This window comes from Dermochelys coriacea, chromosome 1 (assembly GCF_009764565.3).
Source record: "Dermochelys coriacea isolate rDerCor1 chromosome 1, rDerCor1.pri.v4, whole genome shotgun sequence".
NCBI classification, from domain to species: Eukaryota; Metazoa; Chordata; order Testudines; family Dermochelyidae; genus Dermochelys; species Dermochelys coriacea.
Genome location: NC_050068.2, coordinates 119,041,683 through 119,066,087, shown reverse-complemented (window position 1 = coordinate 119,066,087; position 24,405 = coordinate 119,041,683). Strand labels below are relative to the sequence as shown.

General features: G+C 38.9%; 1 protein-coding gene across 16 annotated transcripts in view; it reads right to left on the bottom strand.

Moving 5' to 3' along the window:
• REV1 (REV1 DNA directed polymerase) overlaps positions 1–24,405 on the bottom strand; it is a 94,285-nt gene that overhangs the window by 28,321 nt on the left and 41,559 nt on the right. For all 16 annotated transcript variants that reach the window (XM_038368020.2, XM_038367993.2, XM_038368002.2 and 13 more), the window contains 8 exons: positions 23,703–23,831; positions 22,797–22,951; positions 19,628–19,747; positions 16,800–17,020; positions 5,986–6,158; positions 3,786–3,888; positions 2,338–2,503; positions 1,510–1,712 (listed from right to left, as the gene is read on the bottom strand). In XM_038368020.2, coding sequence (XP_038223948.1) covers positions 1,510–1,712; positions 2,338–2,503; positions 3,786–3,888; positions 5,986–6,158; positions 16,800–17,020; positions 19,628–19,747; positions 22,797–22,951; positions 23,703–23,831 — 1,270 coding nt within the window. The remainder of the gene's footprint in view (positions 1–1,509; positions 1,713–2,337; positions 2,504–3,785; positions 3,889–5,985; positions 6,159–16,799; positions 17,021–19,627; positions 19,748–22,796; positions 22,952–23,702; positions 23,832–24,405) is intronic.

Here is a 24,405-nt window from a genome sequence, read left to right as displayed (position 1 = left end):
TATGATTGATAATCACAATAGGAACATCTTAAATGTAGATTTGAATCCATATTGCTCAAGATTATTATTATTGTAGCACCTAGGAGACCCAGACATGGACAAGGACTACACTGTTGTATTTGTAGGCCAGTGGTGGGCTGGTGGGCCAGGAGACAGTGTTTACATTGACAGTCGGCAGGCATGGCCGCCTGCAGCTCCCAGTGGCCACAGTTCGCCGTTCTCAGCCAATGGGAGCTAGGGGAAGCGGTGCAGGCCATAGGGCCACTGGGAACTGCAGACGATCAATGTAATCACTGTCTCACAGCCCACCAGCAGATTACCCTGACGGGCCCTATGTGGCCCACAGGTTGCCCACCACCATTGTAGGCTCTGTACAAATATAGAACAAAAAGAAAGTCTCTAAAATGAAAGGAAAATAGCAATCTGTACAGAATGAAATACTGTATTTGCTGGTAAGTGTTGCAAATACAGGTTTCAGGAGAGTATTCCAGATGCTTTCTTCAACTGATTATCCTTAAGAGAAATTTTAAAATCTCATACCTAGGGCACAGAATAGGGGTATATAATTGAAGGATTTTATCAACAAAAGGAAATATAACATTAAATATAGGAACTTATTTTGTTAGGTCACTGTATTTTCTTTACCATAAATGAGGTTGAAAAGAATAAAAGGAGAGCAACATCTGCTTCTATGCTTTGGTTCATTGGGACAATCTTGAATTTCTGAATAATCTAACCATTTCTAAGCATACTGAATTACAGCACAAGAAGAGGGGGCTTTTCAAATTCTATTACTTTTTTATTTTATTTAATATATTAAACAAAATTAACATGGCAAAATCTGAATTACATCATTTAAACCTTTTGAATTAGTTGTGCTACTAATTAATTAGTAAGGTAAAGTGTATCCTTGTGCAGAGTAGAATTCTTATTTAGCTCTAGTCAGGTATTAGGATGAGCAAGTGTGAATATCAGGACTATAACAAAAGGATACTAACAGTGCTTAAGAGCGCTACCTTCATGAAAAACATAAATGGTACATTGTAAAAGTCCTCTTTAACAGTTCATTAGGAATTAGCCTATATGGAAAATAGTCCCTATTAATAATATAATAATTAAAGCTCAGCACATACTATAAAATTAAAAAAATACATATTTAAATTCCTAACAGAGTATTGCCATTTTTATTATATACGAGCATTAACACAAAAAAGTGTCATAACTCTGAGTTAAGTTTTCAGAACATCATGATTTTTAAAACCAAGGTTTGTATTTTTTTAAAGAGCTTTACAGTTGCTGGGTGAAGGGTAATCTATTCAATACCCTGATCTCAGAGTATCATCTTCTTTTTAGTCCCAGTTCCATTCTCTGACACTGTAAAAAGGAAGAAAAATCCTGGAAGAATGACAGTTTTTCCTGTTGGGTATTTACCACCAAAAATAGAACTGCATTCCTGTACAGTAATTACAAACAAATATGCATCAGAAGTTCCCTACCCCTCACATTTACCTGGGAAGGTGAAGGAACCTCAATACTTAAATTAAGTCTTGATTTTACGCTGACAGGAGTGTGTAAACCATTCCATTTGACTGCAGACTCAGCCTTGCTGGTAATGGGATTGAGACCAGATGTCAGATGGGTAGTGAGAGATGGCAGAAAAGTGCATGTTCTTGATGCAGACGATATTTCGAGATCCATAGCAGCCACAAATACTATAAATGTAGAAAACAATATACAGAAAAATTCTCTTAACAGTTCAAAAACAACTTACTTTTCACATGGTAGGGAATTTTAGTTACCCTATGCTTTTACTGAAAAACATTTGGTAGTTTGTGCAATAATGGGAATGGTTAGTGAGAACTTTTTCGACTTTGAATATCTACCTTAATTATCCATCTATCTTTTCAAGATTTTGTAGAAGTTCCGATTCTAAACTAATTCATACATCCCTCTTTTTTAGGTGGGATGTAGTAGCAAAACATGCACACAAAGTCTTATTGCTTACATAACTTGAAATGAATTTCTGTTGAAAAATGTTCAGACGCAAAATCAAATTAAAATGAGTTGTTTCTTAAAGGAAGCCAATACGATCACAAACCCAAAATACAACTGACCATGGTAGTTTAAAGCATGCAGTGTTGTTGTAGCCGTGTCAATCCAGGACATTAGAGAGACAAGGTGGGTGAGGTAATATCTTTTCTTCGACCAACTTCTGTTGGTGAGAGAGACAAACTTTCCAGTTTATACAGAGCTCTTCTTCAGGTCTGGGAAATGTACTCAGAGCGTCACAGCTAAATACAAGTTGAAACAAATTGTTTAGCATAAGTAGTTACTGACCTTCTTTATGTTCTTCTTCTGAAGATTTCTTAGTTTTTTGAACATGTAGAAGATCGATAACTGAATGTGATCCCCCAGGTAAATGTCCAGATGGTACTGATGAGCGAGAGGAAACAGCTGAAGTGGTTTTATTGATGGGAACTAACTGATGCACCTGAATTCCAACCTCAAAACAAAAACACATTTTGTATCCTTATTTCTAATCACAAAATCAAGAACAGTAACAAATAAGGGCAACTTAAGCAGACAAATTTTATGGAGGTTTTTTTTTTTAAAATATATAAATTCCCCCAACCCACCTGACCAAAACCATCCACCTACTACTAGAGGAAAAATATTTTGCAGGCACTAAAAAATAAAATCAGCCCCAAAGTCAACAGCTAAGAAATTACAAAAGTGTTACCCTTCTTTATTTCTCTGGGGTAAAGAAAAAGTGTGTGTCAACAGGATCATATGAACAATTTATATAACTTATACTTGTTTTTCTAAATTTTACAAACTCCCTAAACTCAAACAAGTATATATGTTGCAACCAGGAGTAGAAATTTATACTAAGTCAGAGAAGTACCCATGACAGCTAAAAGATGCATCAAGTGAGGGATACGATTTTTTTCTTCCAATTCACTGATCTAATCTATACTACACTTACCACTTCAGTATCTGAATATCAGACAAACAGTGAAGGTCCATGCCAAGTGCACAAGGGCAGGGTTTCCCCCAAAGTGCAATAGTAACAAACATACTTTCATTTTCTACCAGATACATTTCCTGCCCGGAAAAGCTTTCCTCACCTTTAACTTAGTCCAAAATCATATCCAAAACAAAACAGCAGAAGTATTCTTAAAAATTATTTTGCCCAATTCAATGGTGCACCTGGGTACCATTTGCAGGTTTACCTCCAACTTTCCTAAAATCTTGGACGGGAAATCCTGAGATAGTATACGACAGGCCACACCGAGCATGAAATAAGTGGTGGGTGGATGGCTGCTAGGACTTGTTCTATGTTTATATAGCTAGGAAATTATTCACTGCCAATTAGTTTAGCTGAAATTGTGATATTAAACTGTGAAAACTCTCTCTATAAAAATGGCACGTTTGGGCTTCCACATTTCTATTCTAAAAAGATTACTAAATTAAGTGTATTCAGTTTACAAATAGTCAAGTTGTACTTTATCATATGTAAAAGTGGCAAAGGCACTTATATGGCACCTTATATGCTAACAGACGTATTGGAGCATAAGCTTTCGTGAGTGACCCACAGGACTCTTTGCCACTTTTACAGATCCAGACTAACACGGCTACCCCTCTGATACTTTATCATACGTGAAACTATTACCCTGTTAATGTCAATCCAAATCTGTGCAGCCTAATAAAGTTAATAAAATATATCCAGGTAGAGCAGGAAATGTAAAAAACAGAAACTTGAACTCTTTGTTTTATTAACTCACCCCTCGCATATCTGATATATTCAGTTTCATTGTATGAAACATGTTTAGTGTTTCTTTCCCAATTACTTTTGCACTATCTGTTGCATGGTCAAGAGTTACAGTTCTGCAAATAAAATACAGTTAAAGAAAAGATGCATTACAAAATTGCAAAGACTTTACACTATTAATTCCAGACATCATCTCAAAGAAAGATATACTACTTGATACCATGGAGGAAAGTAATTTCTAAGTCTACAAAATTGGAATAATAATTTTTAGGAAAACTAGGACAAATACACTATAGTAACATTGATTAAAATCAATATTTATGAGAGATGATTACCAGTCTAAGACAATTTTTAAAAATTCTGGATTATTAAGTTTATAGGGAGGAAGGGAGAAACATTTTTGTCCTCAATAATTAACATTAATGATCTGATAGGTGAGACACCAACGTTTTACTGAAACGATCCTAATACGTATATAGCAGCCAGAGGTGTAGAGGAGTCTGTAGCTACACTATTTCAGTTGCAGTCTTCTTTCCTTCAAACCCTGAAGGATGCACTGGTGGCATCAAGCTCATTCTTTCCCACTCCTGCTTCATCTAACTCCTACTATCTTCTCCCAATATTGTCTCATTGTTTCTGTTGCTTGGTCTGTATCTAGCTGTTGTCTTGTCTTATACTTAGATTGTAAGTTATTTGGTGTGGTGACTATATTTTTATTTTCTATTTGTACAGCACCTAATACAATTGGTTGCTAGTCCAAGACTAAAGCTCGTAAGTGCTATAATAATACATATAATAAACAATATGCCTCACAACTTTCTAACCTCTGAAGTATATTCTGTTCACCTTTCCTCCCCTTATCTGTATGTGCAGCTCTCATTTATTGTTCTTAATATTCCTTGTCCTTTCTTTCTAATTTGGACACATTTGGCTCCCCTTCCTTTCTCCTCCCATATTCTCCATTTTTGTCCTGGATGAGTTCAGTTTTCAAACTGATGATTGATTCTGCTGCTTCTCACTTCTACTTTACTTCCTCCTCTAGCTCTAGATCTACTGCTCAATACATCTATGAAAGGGATCAGTATTAATACTTTTCTTATAGGACAAATCTAAGCAGTAATAATTGATTTGTGTAAAGCATTTGTACAGCATGCTATTTTACTTTACTGAACAGACTTAACAGAGACTATTAGCTTTGGAAAAACCCTATTGCATTCTATCAACAGTATTACATCAGATAATTTTACTACATAAACAGGGTGCCAGAGCTCTTAGATCTAATCTTATTTTCAGCATAATACAAATAGGTGGATGTTCTCAAGCTCACCTTTTATAAAAAAAAATTAATATTTATTCTGTGTATACGTCTCCAAAATCAGTTTGAGAGTGTACTATCATAGACTTTTAACCAAAAAAAAAAAAAATCAATCATTTTAGGACTTGCTAAATTCAAGGAACTGTACACTTTAATAGATATGTGGCAGGCAATTAGTGCTACATACTGGAATAGTGTGTCAGTAAGTATTACCAATTATTATTTTCTTGTTTCAAACAAGAAAAAAGCATACAGCCTCACCAAGGCTATTTTTTTTTTATGGTTTGTAATTAGTCTTCTGGATCCATGAAAAGATTTATTGGAAGCTGATCATCACATAAAGATTAGATTGGGGTGCTCTGATTGGTGCTGCTGATTGTACTACAGTGCTGAAGAAAATTAATGCACAATTGTTAGAATTGTGTCAAGGTCGGTATTTGCAGCCAGCTGCTCTTCCAAAAGTGATTTTGACTGACTAAGCCTTTTCAGGAAGGCTTTCCAGTACAAACCACCCCTGCTTATTTCAAGACCATCACAATGAAGTTCTTTTTCTACTTCTAAAGGAGACTGGAAGGAGAGATATTAGTCTCTAAACTCCTCTAAGATTGTAAGAGGAACATGTATTGAAGACATTTTTTTCATGAAAATCCTAAAACTATAGTCATGTTTCTATAGGAAAACAAGAACACCTAGGACTATATTAAGCAAAATGTATAGGAAGTTTGAGAACACTATTGCAACTATTATATAGTTAGATACTATATAAAGGCCAATTCTGCAAGGCACTGAGCATCTTTAACGCCCTTTATGTTTTATTGGGAGTTCATGGGGCTCAGCACACTGTAGAAAAGGGTCCATACCTACATATTGATAAGTTTTTAATTCTATGCAAGGTTACCTGGCAATGTTGTCACAGATTCCATGGCCTCCAAATTTTGCAGGTTCTACAGGGGCCCCAGCCTTTCTGACCATTATTTTAAGAGTTAATCGTTTACCCTTCATCCCAGCAGCTTCAAGCCTATGTTGGATCTCTTCTGAAAGACTCAGAAGGAAAGCTTCTGCTTCCTTAGGCTAAAGGGAAGAGAAAAAAAAAGTTCTTTATCACTCTCTGTCATGTATCTGATGTAGAGAGCTAAAATGTCTTTAAAAATTAAAAAGTACTTTAGTTAATTTATTTCATGTGGTTTTGGCACTAAAGGGTACACTATAAATATTTTAAAAATAAAAAAAAAAAGAGCACAGCCAACTGACTACAGCAAGAAAACTCATAGGTAAAAAGTGCCTCTTTTTAACTTGCTCTGTTTTGCCTCTGAATAGAAGGAGAATTTTCATTGCATGCATACTGCTATACTAACTAATGTATGACAAATCTGAGGATACAAATTTCATATAATTTTGTCAATTGTAGTCAGAGGAGAATGTTTTGGCAACATCTGAAGTAAATCACACACTTTTGAGATGTGGAACGTTGAAAAATTAGTTTTATTTTTCTACAAATAAAAACTCTACAAAAAGTGCAACTTCTTTGTAGAGGCATCTTAAGAACAGCCCGATGCACAAACTTCAAGTTGTTTTATTCAAGAGATTTTGATGACAACTAGTACGAACTCTGAAAAGAGGAAGTTACTTACCTTGTGCAGTAACGATAGTTTTTTGAGATGTGTTTCCCTAGGGTGCTCCACTGTAAGCGTATCTGCACCTCTAATCAGAGATTTTAGGTAGCGGTGTCAGTTCAGCCTGCACATGTGCTATCTACACTGTCAGGGTGAACCCCCCGCCCCTCAGTTCCTTTTCTACACAGAGTCCCTTATAGGGAACACCGAAGTAGAGGGGAGGAGGGCAGGTTATGGAGCACCCACAGGGATATACATCTCAAAGAACAATTGCACAAGGTGAGTAACTCCCTCTTCTTTGAGTAGTCTCACGGCAGGTGACTTCACAGCAATATCCTACTTGGAAGGCTGGAGCTTTGGAGTGGAGGTGGTTACTATAGAGAGTACTATGGAGCTGAAGACGGCAGCGGAGGCCGAAACTCCAGTCATCGCATAATGATATGTGAAAGTGTGGACAGAGGCCCAAGTCGCTGCTCTGCAGATTTACGAGATAGGGACATCTTTAAGGAATGCGACCAATGTAGAAACTGACCTCGTGAAGTGTGTACAAATCCAGACAGAAGCAACAGGTTGAGCCCTTGATAAAAGTGATTAATGCAACTTGAGACCCATTTTGATAGACTCATAGGACTGGAAGGGACCTCAAGAGGTCAATCTAGTCCAGTCCCCTGCACTCAAGGCAGGACTAAGTATTATCTAAACCATCCCTGACAGGTGTTTGTCCAACCTGCTCTTAAAAAATCCCCATTGATGGAGATTTCACAACCTCCCTAGGCAATTTATTCCAGTGCTTAACCACTCGGATAGTCAAGAAATTTTTCCTAATATCCAACCTAAACCGCCTTGCTACAATTTAAGCCCATTGATTCTTGTCCTATCTTCAGAGGTTAAGAAGAACAATTTTTCTCCTTCCTCCTGTCACAACCTTTTATGTACTTGAAAACTGTTATATCCCCTCTCAGTCTTCTCTTCTCCAGACTAAACAAACCCAATTTTTTCAATCTTCCCTCACAGGTCATGTTTTCTAGACCTTTAATCATTTTTGTTGCCCTTCTCTGGACTTTCTCCAATTTGTCCACATCTTTCCTGAAATGTGGCGCCCAGAACTGGACACAGTACTCCAGTTGAGGCCTAATCAGTGCAGAGTAGAGCGAAAGAATTACTTCTCGTGTCTTGCTTACAATACTGCTAATACATTCCAGAACGATGTTTGCTTTTTTTGCAACAGTGTTACACTGTTGACTCATATTTAGCTTGTGATCCACTATGATCCCCAGATCCCTTTCCGCAGTATTCCTTCCTAGGCAGTCATTTCACATTTTGTACGTATCCCATTTTTGGATAGTCTTTGAGCTGATACGGTGGAGCCTTTAGATTTTTCTGTGAATGAAAGGAAGAGTTTAGGTGACTTCCTGAAGTCCTTAGTCCTCTGCAAGTAGAGTCCTAGTGGTCTTCTAATATCTAGCATATGCAGAATCACCTTCCTCTTGTCACAGTGTGGTTTTGGTTAAAAACCAGGAAAATGGATCTGTTGATTCATATGGAAAATGGAGGCAATTTTAGGGAGAAACTTGGGATGCAGCCTCAGAGTTACTTTGTCTTTAAAAAACGACAGCATATGCTGGGTGTGTCATGAAGGTCACTATTTCTCCTACGCTCCTAGCTGAGGTAATGGCAGTTAGAAATGCTTTCTTCATGGACAGATGTAAGAGAGAGCAAGTTGCCATGGGATCAAAGGGAGGTCTAGTCAAAGCTCTGAGGTTAAGATCCTAGGTTGGAGAGGATGGTCTCACATGTGGAAAGAGACTCCCAAAGACCTTAAGAAATCTACGTGTCAGCGGGTGAGCGAACACTGTGTAACTGTCTATCTGATGGCAGAAAGCCGTTATGGTTGCAAGATGTACCTTAAGGGAGCTCAGTTTTTTGACATCCTGAAATCTAAAATGAGAGGGAGGAAAGACAAGGTTGGGTATCAGAGTAGCAGCCGTCTTAGTGTGCATCCACAAAAAGAAAAGGAGTACTTGTGGAACCTTAGACACTAACAAATTTATTTGAGCATATGCTTTTGTGAGCTACAGCTCATTTCATCGGATGCATTCAGTGGAAAATACAGTGAGGAGATTTAATGTTCTCTGTTTATATAAATCTCCCCACTGTATTTTCCACTGAATGCATCTGATGAAGTGAGCAGTAGCTCACGAAAGCTTATGCTCAAATAAATTTGTTAGTCTCTAAGGTGCCACAAGTACTCCTTTTCTTTTTGAGGTTGGGTATGTGTACTCAGAATGACACCAAACTTGGAATCATTTCCATTTTTGTAGGTAAGTATGTCGAGTGGTTGACTTTTGGCTGTGAAGCAACATGTCTTTCACCTAGTCAGAGCATTCTACCTCCAAGTCTTGGAACCAAGAAGGAGCCAAGACCGGAGGTGGAGGACCCACAGGCTGGGATGAAGAATCATCCCGTTGCTTTGAGAGAGCAGGTGGGGAATGGGCTGAAGAGGACCCCAAAGGAAGCATTGCCATCTGTGTCAGGTAAGGGAACCAGACTTGTCTTGGCCAGGAAAGGGCACTCAGAATAACTCTCACTTTGACTCTTTCAACAGGACCTTGGACAGAAAAGGAAATGGGGGAAAGGCATACAAGAGGTCCTCGTCCCATGGGAGGATGAGGGCATCTCCCAGTGAATGTTTCCCCAGGCCGGCCCTGGATCAGCAACAAGGACATTTCTTGTTCCGGTAAGTAGCAAAAAGATCTGTAGTTGGGGTGCCCTAACGGACAAATATGTCTTGAAGCACCTCTGAGTTCAGTTCCCATGTATGGTTGTGAGAAAAGTTCCGACAGATTGTAAGCTGTCACATTCTGTATCCCTGGTAGATTGACAGCTGAGATGAGCACATTGTGGTGGATGCACCAATTCCAAAATTTGAGTGCTTCCATGCAGAGAGAGGGAGATCTGGCACTCCCCTCCGGCATAACACATATAGGTCATATTGTCCATCATGACCTTTGAGTAGGTGTTCTTGATGAAAGCAGAAAGTGTGCACAGGGCCTTTAGCTCTAAAAGACAAATATAGAAGGTTGCTTCTGTGGAAGAGCACTTGCCGTGAACCTTATGGTTGTGTAGGTGAGCTCCCCAGCCTATTAGGGAGGCATCTGTCGTTAGAGAGTCAGTGTTGGTGGCAGCTGCATGAAGGGAATGCTTGCTTGGACATTGGATGGATCTCTCCACCAGTCAAGGGAGTGCTTTACTGCGGAGGTCAGTGATATCAGTTTGGTTAGTCTGTCCCTGGTTTGGGGAATATGCAGAAGTGAGCCACATCTCAAGACATGTCATCAACATCCATTGTTTGGGGTGACAAAGGTACATGCTGCCATATGATCTAGCAGCTACAGGCAGTTTCTGGTTGATGTCCGAGGGCTGGCCTGGACTGTTGCCATGAGACTCGTCTGAGTGGTGAGTGTGTAGCGGAAGGAAGGCTCTCGCTTGTACTGTATTGAGGTCGGCGCTGATAAACTCAAGTTGTAGTACCAGGGTCAGTGTCAATTTCTGTAAGTTGAGCTGTAGACCCAGCTGCGCGAAAGTGCGCATGTCGTCTGGATGGCAAGTACAGCATCTTGAAACAAGGGAGCCCCGAGGAGGCAGTTATCTAGGTACAGTAACTCCTCACTTAAAGTCGTCCCGGTTAATGTTGTTTCATTGCTGATCAATTAGAGAACATGCTCGTTTAAAGTTGTGCAATGCTCCCTTATATCATCGTTTGGCAGCCACCTGCTTTGTCCATTGTTTGCAGGAAGAGCAGTCCATTGGAGCTACCTGTTGGGGGCTTGGAACCAGGGCGGAGCAGCAGTCCCCCCATCAGCTCCCCATTCCCCTACGGTCTCTGTGCAGCAGCTGCCCAGAAGGATATCAATTGCCGGCAGTTCAGCTGTCCCTCCCCTCACTGCTGTGTGCTGCTCTTGCCCTCTGCCTTGGAGCTGCTCCCCAGAGCCTCCTGCTTGCTATGAAGGGCGGGGGGGGGGGAAGAGGGGGATAATGTCAGGGTGTCCCCCTCCTCCATTCTCCCTGCTTAGGCTATTTCCATAGAGCATGGCAGGGACATGACAGGGCTCAGGGATGGAGGGAGCTTCCTGGCAGTAGCTTCTGTCTCAACTTGCAGATCTACTTAAAAAGGCAGTGTACTTAAAGGGGCAATGTGCATCTCTCTCTCTCTCTTACACAAAAGGTGTGCGTCTCTGTCTGCCATGCTATCTCCCCCCACCACCCCATTTGTGCTGTCTTGTGGAGCGTGAGGCTACATTAACAACAATGGGTTAACCCCATTGCTCAGCTGATTGCTAGCTCATCATTTAGCAGTAAGGCATTCCCTGGGAAATATCCCACCCTCTGACTTCACCAGGTCAACCAAGATTCATAATCATCATCCCTGTGTACCAGTATTAAATTGTTTCTTTAAAACTTATAGTGTGTGCATGCGTGTGTGTGTGCGCGTGTATATTATATATATATATATATATATATATAATATAGTCTTTTGTCTGGTGAAAAAAATTTCCCTGGAACTTAACCCCCCTTATTTATATTAATTCTTATGGGGAAACTGAATTTGCTTAATATCGTTTCGCTTAAAGTCGCATTTTTCAGGAACATAACTACAACATTAAGCAAGGAGTTACTGAACAGGTAAATCACATTGCCCAGCGTTCACAGGTGGGCCCCTACAAAGGAGAGAACCTTGGAGAATACTCTGGGTACAGATGACAGGCAGAACTGGAGCACCCTGTACTGATAATGGTCCTGCCGGAAGTAAACCATAGGAATCTCCTGTGTGATGGTTTTATCAAGATGTGGAAGCATGCATCTTGTAGGTCGAGGGCCAAAAACCAATTTCCTTGTTCTAGAGCTGGAATAACGTCTGCTAGCATGACCATCTTGAACTTCTGAGCCTTCAAGTATTTGTTTAATGCCTTTAGATCTAAAATGTGCCTTCAAACTCCCTTGACCATGGGGATCAGGAAATAAAGGGAGTAAAATCCTTTGCCCTTGAGTTGTGCTAGAACTGGTACTATGGCCCCTAGGTGTAACAGATCTATTTCTTGGCAAAGTTAGTTCTCATGAGAATGGTCCCTGAAGAGGGACAAGGAAGGAGGGTGGGAATTGGGGAGGGATGTGAATTGAATGGCATAACCCTCTGAAATAATCTCCAAGATCCATCTGTTGAAAAGGATCCTCTCCCAACTGCTGGGAAATAGGGCCAGGCAACTTCCAAAGGGGCATGACAGGTGTGTAGATGTCACCTGACATTGCGGTATAGTTGTTCGGGCCTTCGACCAACCCATAAAAGTGCTTAGAAGAGGCAGTCTGAGAGGTCACAGATTGCGGTGCTGACTGCTTCTGAGCCCTGAACCTCTTATGTTGTGGCTTGTAATAGTGTTGAGACTGTAATTACTGCGGAGGTCGTGCCCTATGCTATGTCTGAGAACTATATCTTCTCTGTCCCGCAGAGTAGATTCCCAGGGAGCATAATATGGCCTAGGAATCCTTCAAGGTGCGGAGAGAAGAGTCTATCTTCTCCGCAAAGAGCTTGGGCCCTTCAAATGGGAGATCTTCCACTGTAGTCTGCAGCTCTTTGGGCAACCCAGAAAAGTGTAGCCAGTAAGACCAGTGGCCATAGAGACCGAACAGGCCACGGTATTGGCTGCATCCAGTGCAGTCTGTAACACGGTTCTGGCTACTAACTGACCCTCTCTGACAATCACCTGAAACTGTTACTTTTGTGTCTCCAGTAAATGTTCCAGAAATGTATTGAGTTTCCCACAATTAATAAAATTATATTTGGCCATGGAAGCTTGGTAGTTTGAGATTCTAAACTGCAATGTCGCTGACAAATATGCTTTCCTCTCATAGAAAGGTAGCTTTTTCCAATCACAATTGTATGGGTCGACTTGGCGTGATGCTGCTTGCCTCATGCATTAACCACATCAACTACCCATGGAGTTGGGTTGTGGATGTTGAAACAGAAAGTTTGCCTGTTTGGGAGGGATGCAGAATTTTTGTCGGCTCTTTTGCCAGTTGGTGTCTTCCAGATGACTTTGGCAGGAACTAAAACAGACTCGTTAATGGGAGGGCAATTTTGGGCGAGTAGGAGTTGTGCAGAATATCCACCAGTTTGTGATGTGCATCTACCACCTCCTATGGGGGAATCTGCAGCTGGTCCACCACCCTCTTAGTAAGGCCTTGCAAGTTCTTGAAATCATCAGCTAGGAGTGATGGGGAAAGGGCATTAAAGCCTCATCTGGTGAAGGCAGGGAGAAGTTTGCTGGAGCGATAACTTCCCCTTCAAGACTTTCCTCCTTTTCCTCCTCCTCTGGTTCAGGGGCTCTGGACAGTGACGCTCTAGGAGACCATCAGGCAGGCTTTCTGAGATACACTAAATGCCCGTGAATTATGGGATTTGTACGTTGCCTAAGGATCCCAATACGGCCACAGGGAAGGGGGATGAGTGGTGGAAGTGCCCAAGGGGACCCATACCACGATCAAGGTTAGTTCGACGGATTTGAGGAAGACCCGTGATGGTGGGCCATGATGAGAGGCCAGGGAAATGACATCCTCCTGGTCACTGTCAGATTTGGTACCAAGTAAGGGTGGCACTGGCTGGGGCATTGGTGGTACACAGCCTGGTGCTGAGGGCGAGTGCGGGTGCCAGGATGTGCTTGGTAGCAGGGTCCCGGTACCCAAATAATGGGGATTGTGGTTCTTCCCAACCGTCAGGTCTCTGGGATATTGGAACTCTTGCGGTACCATCGGCTCACTCGGTACCGTGGAGGAGTGTCCGTGGTACTTTGTCCGTACTGACAGTTGTGAAGGTACAGAGCGTTCCCTAGATGGGAGCTTTGTCTCACCCAACTGAAGATTTTCTCAATGCTGCTCCTTTAGAGGTGGTAGAGTGTTTGTCTTTGTCTTTATAGGGAAGTATCACAACCTGACAGCTTGAGCTCCTGATGCATGTAGGTGGTGTGGCAGAGCTCATAGCAGAAGCATCCTGATGTTTCTGGATACCATGGTTCAGAGTAGCCAGTACCAAGGTGGCCACACTGAGGAACGCTTCTGACTGGCCAATGACTCTGTTTGGGGCCTTTGAGCCCTTTCTCTCGAGACTTTACGGGAGGAATCTGCTGGTCTTTTCATGACTCTAACCCCTTTGAAGTAGAAGGCTCCGGGGATGATCCAGGGTCAACACCAGAGTCTCCTGGATGGCTGAAGTGTGTTCTCCATAAGGAGGAGTTTTAACTTCAGCTCCCTGTTCTTCCAAGAACTCGGCTTTAGCTAGAGGCAGAGGAAGCACTTCTTAGGGATATGGGACTGTCCCAGGCACTCAGAGGCAACTCTAGAAGCTGGGCATTCCCCTGACGAGGGAGGTATTTCCTTCTAGCAGTGAGGAATGCAGAAGAAAGTTCTTCTTTCATCCTCCCCTCCCCCAGCCCTTCTTTTTTAACTGAAAGAATGTAGAGAGTTTTCTAAAGGTCCCTGGGGCAGGAAATATAAGCTAAAGTTCTTTTCTTTTTTTAATCCCAAGGGGATGAAATGGAAACACTAACTACTAAGGAGAACAAAAGAAACAAAAACAACTTCTACTTATACTAAGGACACAGATAAAGAAGGGACAACTGCTGGCTCCTTCAAGGCCAAAGGCAGTCAAGAAGGAACTAAGGTGGTTTCACCTGCGCAGTGCTAGACAGCCTCGAAGCAGACCACCAGAGTGGGAGAGTGCATGGGCAGGCTGAATGGACACTGCTATCTCAAATCTCCAATTAGAGGCACCATGGCACAGATACACCTACAGTGGAGCACCCATAGGGGCACTACTTGAAGAAATTCAGAAGATAAGATTTTCCTTGACACACATGGGAGCCTAAGCTGTCAATTTCTAAGCAATTTGAGCGTTCATTTCTCTCTCTTATGATCGTGGCTCTAAACTTCCAAGTGAACTTCTTAAGTCTGAAGCAGTTGCAGTACTTTTGCTGAGGATCATCGCCAAAGTTGTATATACTCCTCTTTGCAAACTGGACCTAAATTCAGTGGCTTTACTTAAGGATTCCTCAGTGAACACTGCTTCACAGTTTGGATCAAATAACCTCACACTGCATTTAGCAGCATTTTATTCCTTTTTTCGTCATTTAATATTATGAAATTAATGAAAAACTCCCAACATTGATGCAAGAAAGTTTGAGAAATCAAGCACTCAAAAATCAGGAAATTACAAAAGGAAAAGTTTTCTATTGCACTCTCAGACCTTGGCTATGAGGCCGCTACCCATTTCATTTTCTGACTTCCAAGTGAAAAGTAATACATTAAGGTTTATTTAATATTAAATTTAATCTGTACTATAAATTATGAATGATATGAAATGTGATTCAATTAGAATTTTGGTAGAAACATGGGTTCAAAGTTTCAAACTCTAGGTTCTGAAGTTAGGTTCCTAGGGATTGCCTAAACAAACATTTAGGGGTAAGTCTGTCACACACAAGTCTGCCATGCAGTAAGTGCCCATGCAGACTCTGTCATGCACTAGAAGTTCCCTAGTGTGCTTTAATGCAGTGGCTCTCAACCTTTTCAGACTACTGTACACCTTGCAGGAATCTGATTTGTCTTGCATACTCCCAAGTTTCACATCACTTAAAAACTACTGGCTTACAAATTCAGACAAACATTAAAAAAAAGCGTCACAGCACACTTTACTGAAAAATTGCTTACTTTCTCATTTTTACCATATAATTATAAATAAATCAATTGGAATATAAATATTGTCCTTACATTACAGTATATAGAGCAGTATAAACAAGTCATTGTCTGTATGAAATTTTAGTTTCTACTGACTTCACTAGTGCTTTTTATGTAGTCTGTTGTAAAACTAGGCAAGTATCTTGATGTACCCCCTAAAAGACCTCTGCATACACCCAGGGGTACATGTATCCCTGGTTGAGAACCATTGCTTTAATGTATCCTGCTTTAAAATGGGAGTAGATTAAGAGATTGTGTAGACAAACCCCTAGATTGTTGTTTTGATTCTAAAGTCAATGAAAATGCAGAGGCTCCCTCCCTCTCCAGTATGGCATTCTGTTTAAGAACCTTAAACAATATACCTTGTTTAAGATACGGAATCTAACTTTAGGCACCAGGTATGAAAATGTTGGCCTTAATTTTTATAGTTTTCATATAGTATTTAATTTCTCACTTTTACCATTGCACTAACTTCCTTTATGAAGATAAAAAGAAAAGGAGTACCCGTGGCACCTTAGAGACTAACAAATTTATTAGAGCATAAGCTTTCGTGAGCTACAGCTCACTTCATCGGATGCATTTGGTGGAAAAAGCAGAGGAGAGATTTATATATACACACACACACACAGAGAACATGAAACAATCATGGTGTGTGTGTGTGTGTGTGTGTGTGTGTGTGTGTGTGTGTGTGTGTGTGTGTGTGTGTGTGTGTGTGTGTGTGTGTGTGTGTGTGTGTGTGTGTGTGTGTGTGTGTGTGTGTGTGTGTGTGTGTGTGTGTGTGTGTGTGTAAATCTCTCCTCTGCTTTTTCCACAAAATGCATCCAATGAAGTGAGCTGTAGCTCACGAAAGCTTATGCTCTAATAAATTTGTTAGTCTCTAAGGTGCCACGGGTACTCCTTTTCTTTTTGCGAATACAGACTAACACGGCTGCTACTCTGAAACCTGTCTTTATGAAGGTAATAATTTTAACAGTTATAATTAATAAGACTTTAAAAATGCAGTATTTTAAAAGATAGAAATTGGTTAAAAATTTGCACTAGGACAGTCTAGATATGGTACTATGCATAGCCACATGAGTAACCCGCATTTGAATTTCAGTCTGGTGAATCATTCCCGGGAATAGAATGTTATGTTGAGAATGATGGATTGTCAATATGACTGTTATTATTGTGGCTGTAACAGAGCAATGTCTTAAAAAAAAGATTAAATGAGGGCATTCAGAATATCCATGGGAAACAAGGAGGATCTTCTGCTGTGGGAGGAAGTCTTTCAAATATAATATTTAATCCTCCAAAACGAAAGACAGTTTTCGTTTACCTGAGTAAACCTTATACCATAGTTGATCTCAGCTGAAACAGATTTTCTTTCCTTTTCTGTTCGAACAGGTCTATCATCCAAACCACGACAGAATCTGTAGAGCATCTGTCCTGTTTTTGGACCAAATTCCTTCTGGAGTTTTGACATAGTAAGATATTGTAAGTCTCCACAAGTTTTAATTCCCAAAGATGCCAACTTGGATTCCATTGACCTACCAACTCCTAACAAGAGAATAAGTAATTTTGTTCTGTTAAGTCTACACAATCCAGACAAAGTTCATTATTTTTAAAGCACTACCATTCTCTTTCAATCTTAAAATGCCCGGTTCAAATTTTAAAGCGGGATTGGGGGAAAAAGCATATTGGCTGCATTACGATTAACCAGAAACTTTTGTATTGTGTACAGTATTTGTTTAGTCTGCACCGAATTTTAGTTAAGGGCCTAGTTTTGCAGTTACTGCTGTTAGTATGCTTGTTCCAATGTCAAGTCTTGCTAACCTGTGCTTGCAGGACATTACTTTTAACTTGTAACCCCATGGATAATGACAGTGTCTTCTACGCTTTGTACAATAACTGAGCACAAGGTCAGTATTAAGACAGTAGTCTGAATAATACATTTTATCAATCCAAAAAAGCTCTGAAGCCTTACATAATCAGAAACAAAACAAGTGAGATATATTTGCAACTGTACACAAGTGTTTGCACCTAAAAGGAAACCAGTAAAAATTCTAGCTATTGTCAATTGCTACTTGGTTGGAAACATGTTATTTCAGAGAGGAAAGATGGCTCAAATTATGAGTTACGAACCACCTGAAAATTGTAAGTATCCAAGTATGTTAATTTTATCTCTTTTTAGAGAAAATACCGATTTATAAAAAAGTAATAATGTACAAATTAATCATAACTTATGCATTTACACTACTGTAGATAGCTAAAGTTGGAATCTGATTCAGAATATTCTATTTTTTAGGATCTCCATTTTACAATTTAAATGATGTACTGACACTGAAAACACTAAATGCAAGTGACATAAGAAAACTTTAAAGGACTTTTAAGTTAAAGCATACTACGTTATACTATAGAAAATTAAATGTAATTAGACAAAAATGGATAGATAGTACAGGTTAGATGAAGAGGCCAAACTAAAAAAAGTTGTGTATCAAGAAAAAAGTCAAGCTTCTAAAATATAATTGCCTCGGTAATCTATAGTGAGCTATAGTCAGAAGTGAAACAGACAAATTAAGTATTAATCTAGCTTTAGCATTATACATTGAGGAACATATGGATAATGATGCTATTTTCAAATATTTTATATGTTTATTACAATATCCTTCTGTTTTGTTTCCTTATATGAAAGAAATCTTTTTGGAACACACATTCCTAAAACAGCTGTGCATACCGTTTGAGCAAGATTAAGTACCCATTTATGCTCTGTATTTCCGTTATTCATTAATTTCAGGGTCTTCCCTCTCAAACTGTGTCAGGTGCATACACTATAAAGGCAACATGCTATCCTGTTACATACAAGAAAGCACTTTGGCTTACAATTGCTTAAATACAGTTGCCACAATTGAGCAAATTTCTACTGTTCTTCCATGACACAATCCACACAGATTCCTGTACCTCAAATTTAGTGGTACAATAAATTAGAGATCTTTATATACAGTAATTCAATGAAAACAAATGTTGTCAGTCCTACTTCTATGTCCATTATGGCAAGATAATGTATACAGAAGTGTTAAGGTATTGTAGTCCTATTGTAGTTTCCTTTTCCATTGTATTCTCCACTTACTATTCCATCCTTGCGTTAGCTAATTTCAAAGAATACTTCCTTCTTTCAATCCAAGAATGCCCAGTTTTCCAGTATCTCCTCCTCTACATTCCACTCACTGACTTTTACTTCTCCACCTTCCCCATTTTTCTCCAACCTTTCTCTCACTGGGAATTACCTAATATCAACAAGTTTTAAGAAAACCATCCGTCTTTTTACCCCCTTTCCTCTCTCATTTTTCAGTCATGTATCCTCATCCTTAGTAACTCCCTTTTTCTGGTGCCTTCCCAAACTTCAAAATTCTGTCAGTGCACACCCCCTTCTAAAAAAATATTCCCTTGATCCTGACATCACCTATAATATAATTTTCAACCACATAACAGAGCCAACTAACCAATCAGGCAAGCAAACTATACTAAGAGAAAAGGAGTACTTGTGGCACCTTAGAGACTAACAAATTTATTTGAGCATAAGCTTTCGTGAGCTACCTAGCTTATGCTCAAATAAATTTGTTAGTCTCTAAGGTGCCACAAATACTCCTTTTCTTTTTGCGGATACAGACTAACACGGCTGCTACCCTGAAACCTATACTAAGACTTTTTCATTACATTCCTAACAGTAACTATCCAAGTATAGTGACTCAGCATGAATTCTGCTGGAGATGTAACACCCACAAATTAGCAATGCAAAAGTATTAAAGCTGCCTGAAATACTAAATTGAGTCCATCCCTTGCCAACTCACCATACTGTATGGCTTTGTAAGGTCTTTAATAAGGAATTTATTTTTAAAGAAGATACAAAGAAAAAAATGTAAAATAACAAGAGAAATGAGAAGAAGCATTCCAGTATTCAGCAGATAATCCTAAACATGAAATATCTTCATTTTGCAGATTAGATAACCTTAAATAATGGCCAACCTCTTTTATGTGAAATTTGGGAAAAATAATTTGACCCTTGATTGATACTGGACATCAATTTGCAACATATAGCAAATTCTAATGTCAGCCTGAAAAATCCTTGTAAAAGAAGGACATCAATAATTCAATTTAAAAATGTACCTGGAAGATTGCTAACTAGCTGACCTCTAATAAAATCATCCACTTCCTCTGGTTTTAAGTGATACTGACCATCTGGTTTTGCTTTGCGGGTTGCCATTCTGGCCAGCAGAATATTGGAACCTGTAAAAGTGAACGAATAATTAAAAGATGCCTATGCTTATTTCTGCCATCACAAACAGCATTTTCCTAGTCAGAGGATGAGGAGAAAGGTGCAGAGAGGTATAGCCATATTTTAATCCCTCTCCAAATACTGCTTTGGATTTTTTATTTAGTATTTATTTGTTTCTGCAGTCCATGCTTCCACTTTGGCAATTGGTAGGGTTTGAGGGAAAAAGGGTATTTTTGCAACACTAACTTGTACTTACTAAATTACAATAAAAAACATCCACTACAAAATGCTTTAATGTATTAGTCTCCAGTGAATGTTCTACACATGTAGAAATAGACACAGTACTTATTAAAACTGCTAAAAAAGTAAAATTTCAGCATCTTTATACTGTAGATCAGAGATACTCAGACTGAGGCTCATGAGCCACAAGTGACTCTTTAATGTGTCTCCTGCGGCTCTTTGCAGCACATGTTATTAAAACAATGTGATTTAATTATTTATCAATCTAAGTTACTAACCAATCAGAATACTTTTAATATCTAATTAACCAATTGTAGCTGATAAAAAAAATGTGGTCAGTCATTTTGCTGTGAGAATTATATAGGATATGAAACAATGAATTCTCACTACTATGGCTCTTTTGAGTAATGGTGATCACTAATTTGGCTCCTGAACCCCTGAGGTCTGAGCATTATTGCTGAAAATCATTCTGAAAAAAAAGATGTTGCGCTCAACGTAAGTATAATAAACCGTCAATTACACTAATCATACTAATAGTGAATTATATGATAGAAATGGGTATTTCTCAGCCCTGTTACCTGCTAAAAAAGAATAAAATTCCGTTAATTTGACTATTAGAATGCCCCCATAAAAATCAGAGTGAGGGGGACATTTGGCACCCTTTCAGAATTTTTTTTCTGCTTACAGATTTCTTCATGTCCAGCCAGCTACCACTCCAATATGGTGCGCTAGCATATCTCATTCTGTGATATCATTGCTACCAAAAAACCTTGCTGTAGCATAGGGAAAACTACGAAAGGTTAGGTAAATGCCACCATTTACAATGTGGTGTTCCCTGTCTCTCCTGTCCCGCAAGGGTTACATTATTTAATGTCTTTTTGGTAAATAATGATGGTAATGAAGACATCATGGGCACCATGCCAGCAATTATATTTATGACACATTCAATAAAGAAAAGGAGTACTTGTGGCACCTTAGAGACTAAAATTTATTTGAGCATAAGCTTTTGTGAAGATTCCATGTCCAATTTTCCTTTGGTGTCCCATACTCTGCCTATAATATGTCACTTCAGATTTCCACCAGTCTATCTATCTTAGGTATATGGCTCCCATTACTGTAGTATCTAAATGACTCACAATTTTTACTGTATATATCCTCACAGCATTATGTGAAGTGGGAAATACTACTATATTCATTTTACAAGATGGGGAACTGAAGCACAGAAAAATTAAGGCCTTGTCTACACACATTCACAGGTTTTAATTTAATTGGCTTAGATAAAATGGCTTAGTTAAGCCAGTGAAACCTCTGTCTGTGTGGATGCTCTTATTTCAATCTAACTTAAATCTGTTCCCAACTGACTTACGCTATACCAAAATAAAATAAAATAAAATAAATAATTAATAATAATAATAATAATAATAAAAAAGACAGTTATCTCAGAGATAAGAGCATTCAAACACACCTATATCAGAAATAAGAGTGTCCAACACAGGAGTTTTCACTGGTTGAGCTATATAATCAGTGTAAATTCACATCTTCGATTATAGTGCTGCAACCTTCCCAAGGAGATAAATTACTTGCTCAAGGTCTCACAAAGTGGCAGGCTATAAAACTGAATCCAGGTCTCTTTCAAGTCACAGACTTGTGTCTTAGCCACTGGGCCACATGTCCTTTGTTCCAATCATTTTATTCTGGCCTAAGGTTGATGTCCTTGTACTATTCCCATCATATGAAGTTTTAGAAAACCACTGGATACACAGTAATTGCAGACTGCTCTCTTTTTAAAAGTATTTGATATATACTTATTACTGGAACAAACATTTGACTGGAGGAATTGGTTCTTTCAACCAATAATACGAAATTGAAATCAGAGTATAAAAGGTATGCTCAGAAATTGTATTATTTTAAAACAAAGAATAATCACATTAAGTAAGGCTATAAAAGGTTCCAAATATGTCTCAAGGCAAGACACGACACAAACAGGAATCTGGCGAATTATATTTAAAGTTAATAACAATAATGAGTAAGAGATAATGGGGAAGTCTACTTCCAACGAGCTACAAGAATGGATTTCAACTTAAATCAGAAGTGAATTTTAATTGTCTCAAAATATTTATTCCAAGATTCTCATTTCTATAATATGATTATGAACAGTGAAAGGGGGAGAAAGAGAGAGGGACAAGGAAAAAGAAAAAGAAAGCATGGAAAATTTTCTAAGATGTGAATTCATATACTGTACCTCCTACAAAACTGACTACCTCTACTTTTAGTGAACATGTTTCATGACCTATACCAAATCATGCCACCCTATAGCCCTTTATTACTTTCCCATTTTATTCCAGATGGTGACTGAATAGGTTTTATCCTGCTTTCATTTGTCAAATCTACTGGAAAAGATACCTTAATATTTACTTTTAAATCAACACAAAGTGTCCCAGAAGTGAAATTATACCACACAGTCAGTATTATAAAGGGAGCTGGTAGTAACCCCTAAAGTTAGGTTGCTTAACATTTTCCATCAAGGAATTTTTTTTAATAAATTTATTTTAATGGCAATGTTTTGTGTATTTCATGAAAACTCACTGTTTTATTAGTCCCTAATATTATTTTTGTGAGCTACAGCTCACGTCATCAGATGTAGCTCACGAAAGCTTATGCTCAAATAAATTTGTTCGTCTCTAAGGTGCCACAAGTACTCCTTTTCTTTTTTGCAAATACAGACTAACACGGCTGTTACTCTGGAACCTGTTATATTATTTTGATATACCCAAGGACGGCAAGTGACGCTTGTAAGTAAATATGAAATAAAGTACTAACCCATCCCAACAGAGGCAGCACATTTAGTCTGGTCTTTGATTTCGGTGCGGATAGCACTTGCAAATTCATCAGGAGTCAGTCTGGTCTCTGCAAGGATTTCAGTGATATCTACTAGTGCTTCATCACAACTGACTGCTTCGATGTTATGAGTATAGCTAACAACACAAAGTAAAGGAGGTGAAACAGCAGCAACAGCTCACCATCTGTTAAAACAAATACGTAGCAAGTAAAGTCTTTCTTTTGTGGTGGTATTTCCCTAAGTTTTTATTCTCATTATCCCACACAACTTAGTTAAGCATTTATAAGTATTAATATAGCAAACTACGGTCTAGGATTAATTTCAGTATGCATCATGCTTTTAAAAGATTAGTTGGAGAACGAAAGTTAAATATTTTATTCTTCACCTAAAAATAACTGACCCCTTTCCCCTCCCTCCAGTCAACTGAAATAAAGAAGTAAACTTTTCTTTAAATTTATTCCAAAAAAATTCAGTTCTTGAAAATGTGTGTCAAAGAAAGGTTGGTGTCTTGGAAGGGTAGCAGCACGTACAACACTTGCTAATTGAAAGCCATAGTCTTCTTCCACTGAAGTCAGTGGAAGTTTTGACACTGACTTTTACAGGAGTCAGATATTGATCATTTTGCAGGATTTGACCTAAAGATACAGAGCAACATAGGAGGCAATCTCACTCTAACCTGACTACCCTCCATTACACAGTCAAGATAAAAAGTTACTACAAAAGGAAGAACTGAGGTGGGAATGGTTTGGAAGGGGGGGGGGGGAAAAGAGGGCTAACAGACCCATGAAGATGAAAATCCTAGATCACATAATGGCATTTGGGAATGTGGCAAGTGAAAACATGCTTGACCGCTGCAAAAGATTATACAAATACATAATGCACTTTACCTGGCCAGCGTCTCATACACTGTCTGTGTAACTTCTTTGTATGCATGGAAGTCATATGGAACTGCTTGAAGACTTGGACATAGCTGTTTTGCTTGGCCAAAAAACATTCCATTCTTTACCCCAACTTGTCTAAAATCAAATAAAATCAAGTAAGTTACACAGATCTTCCCTTTTTAAAAAATCACAACATTTCAGATATTTACAAGGTAAAAAGTGTTCGTACAGCACCACCTAGCACAATGGGTTTTCAGCCCATACCTAGGGCTCCTAGATGCCATAGTAATACAAATAAATAATAATAATATTCATAATTTCCCACACCACTACAGACAAAGAACAGATATACAGGAGTTTTCTCCACTCATGTAAATGGTCTAATTGATGCAAAAAAGTGACTTGCACTATAGTAATTAAATCCAAAAATTGTAGGATTTTGTGCTATGTGTCTCAAACAATGAACAGAAGTGGGGCTATTGGGAATATACACAGTAACTTATTTTAAAATTAAATAATATGTATTTTAGACAGAGCTTGCCATCTCCTGCTCCAAGCTATGACAGAACATGAACTATGCAAAACAGTACAACTCTGCTAGAGCATGGAGAAGGAAAGAGGATCAATGTGGTTTATTTTATTATAATGGCACAACTGTGTCAAGTTACGTATTGAACTATAAAATAAATAAAATCTTTGCAAAACCAAG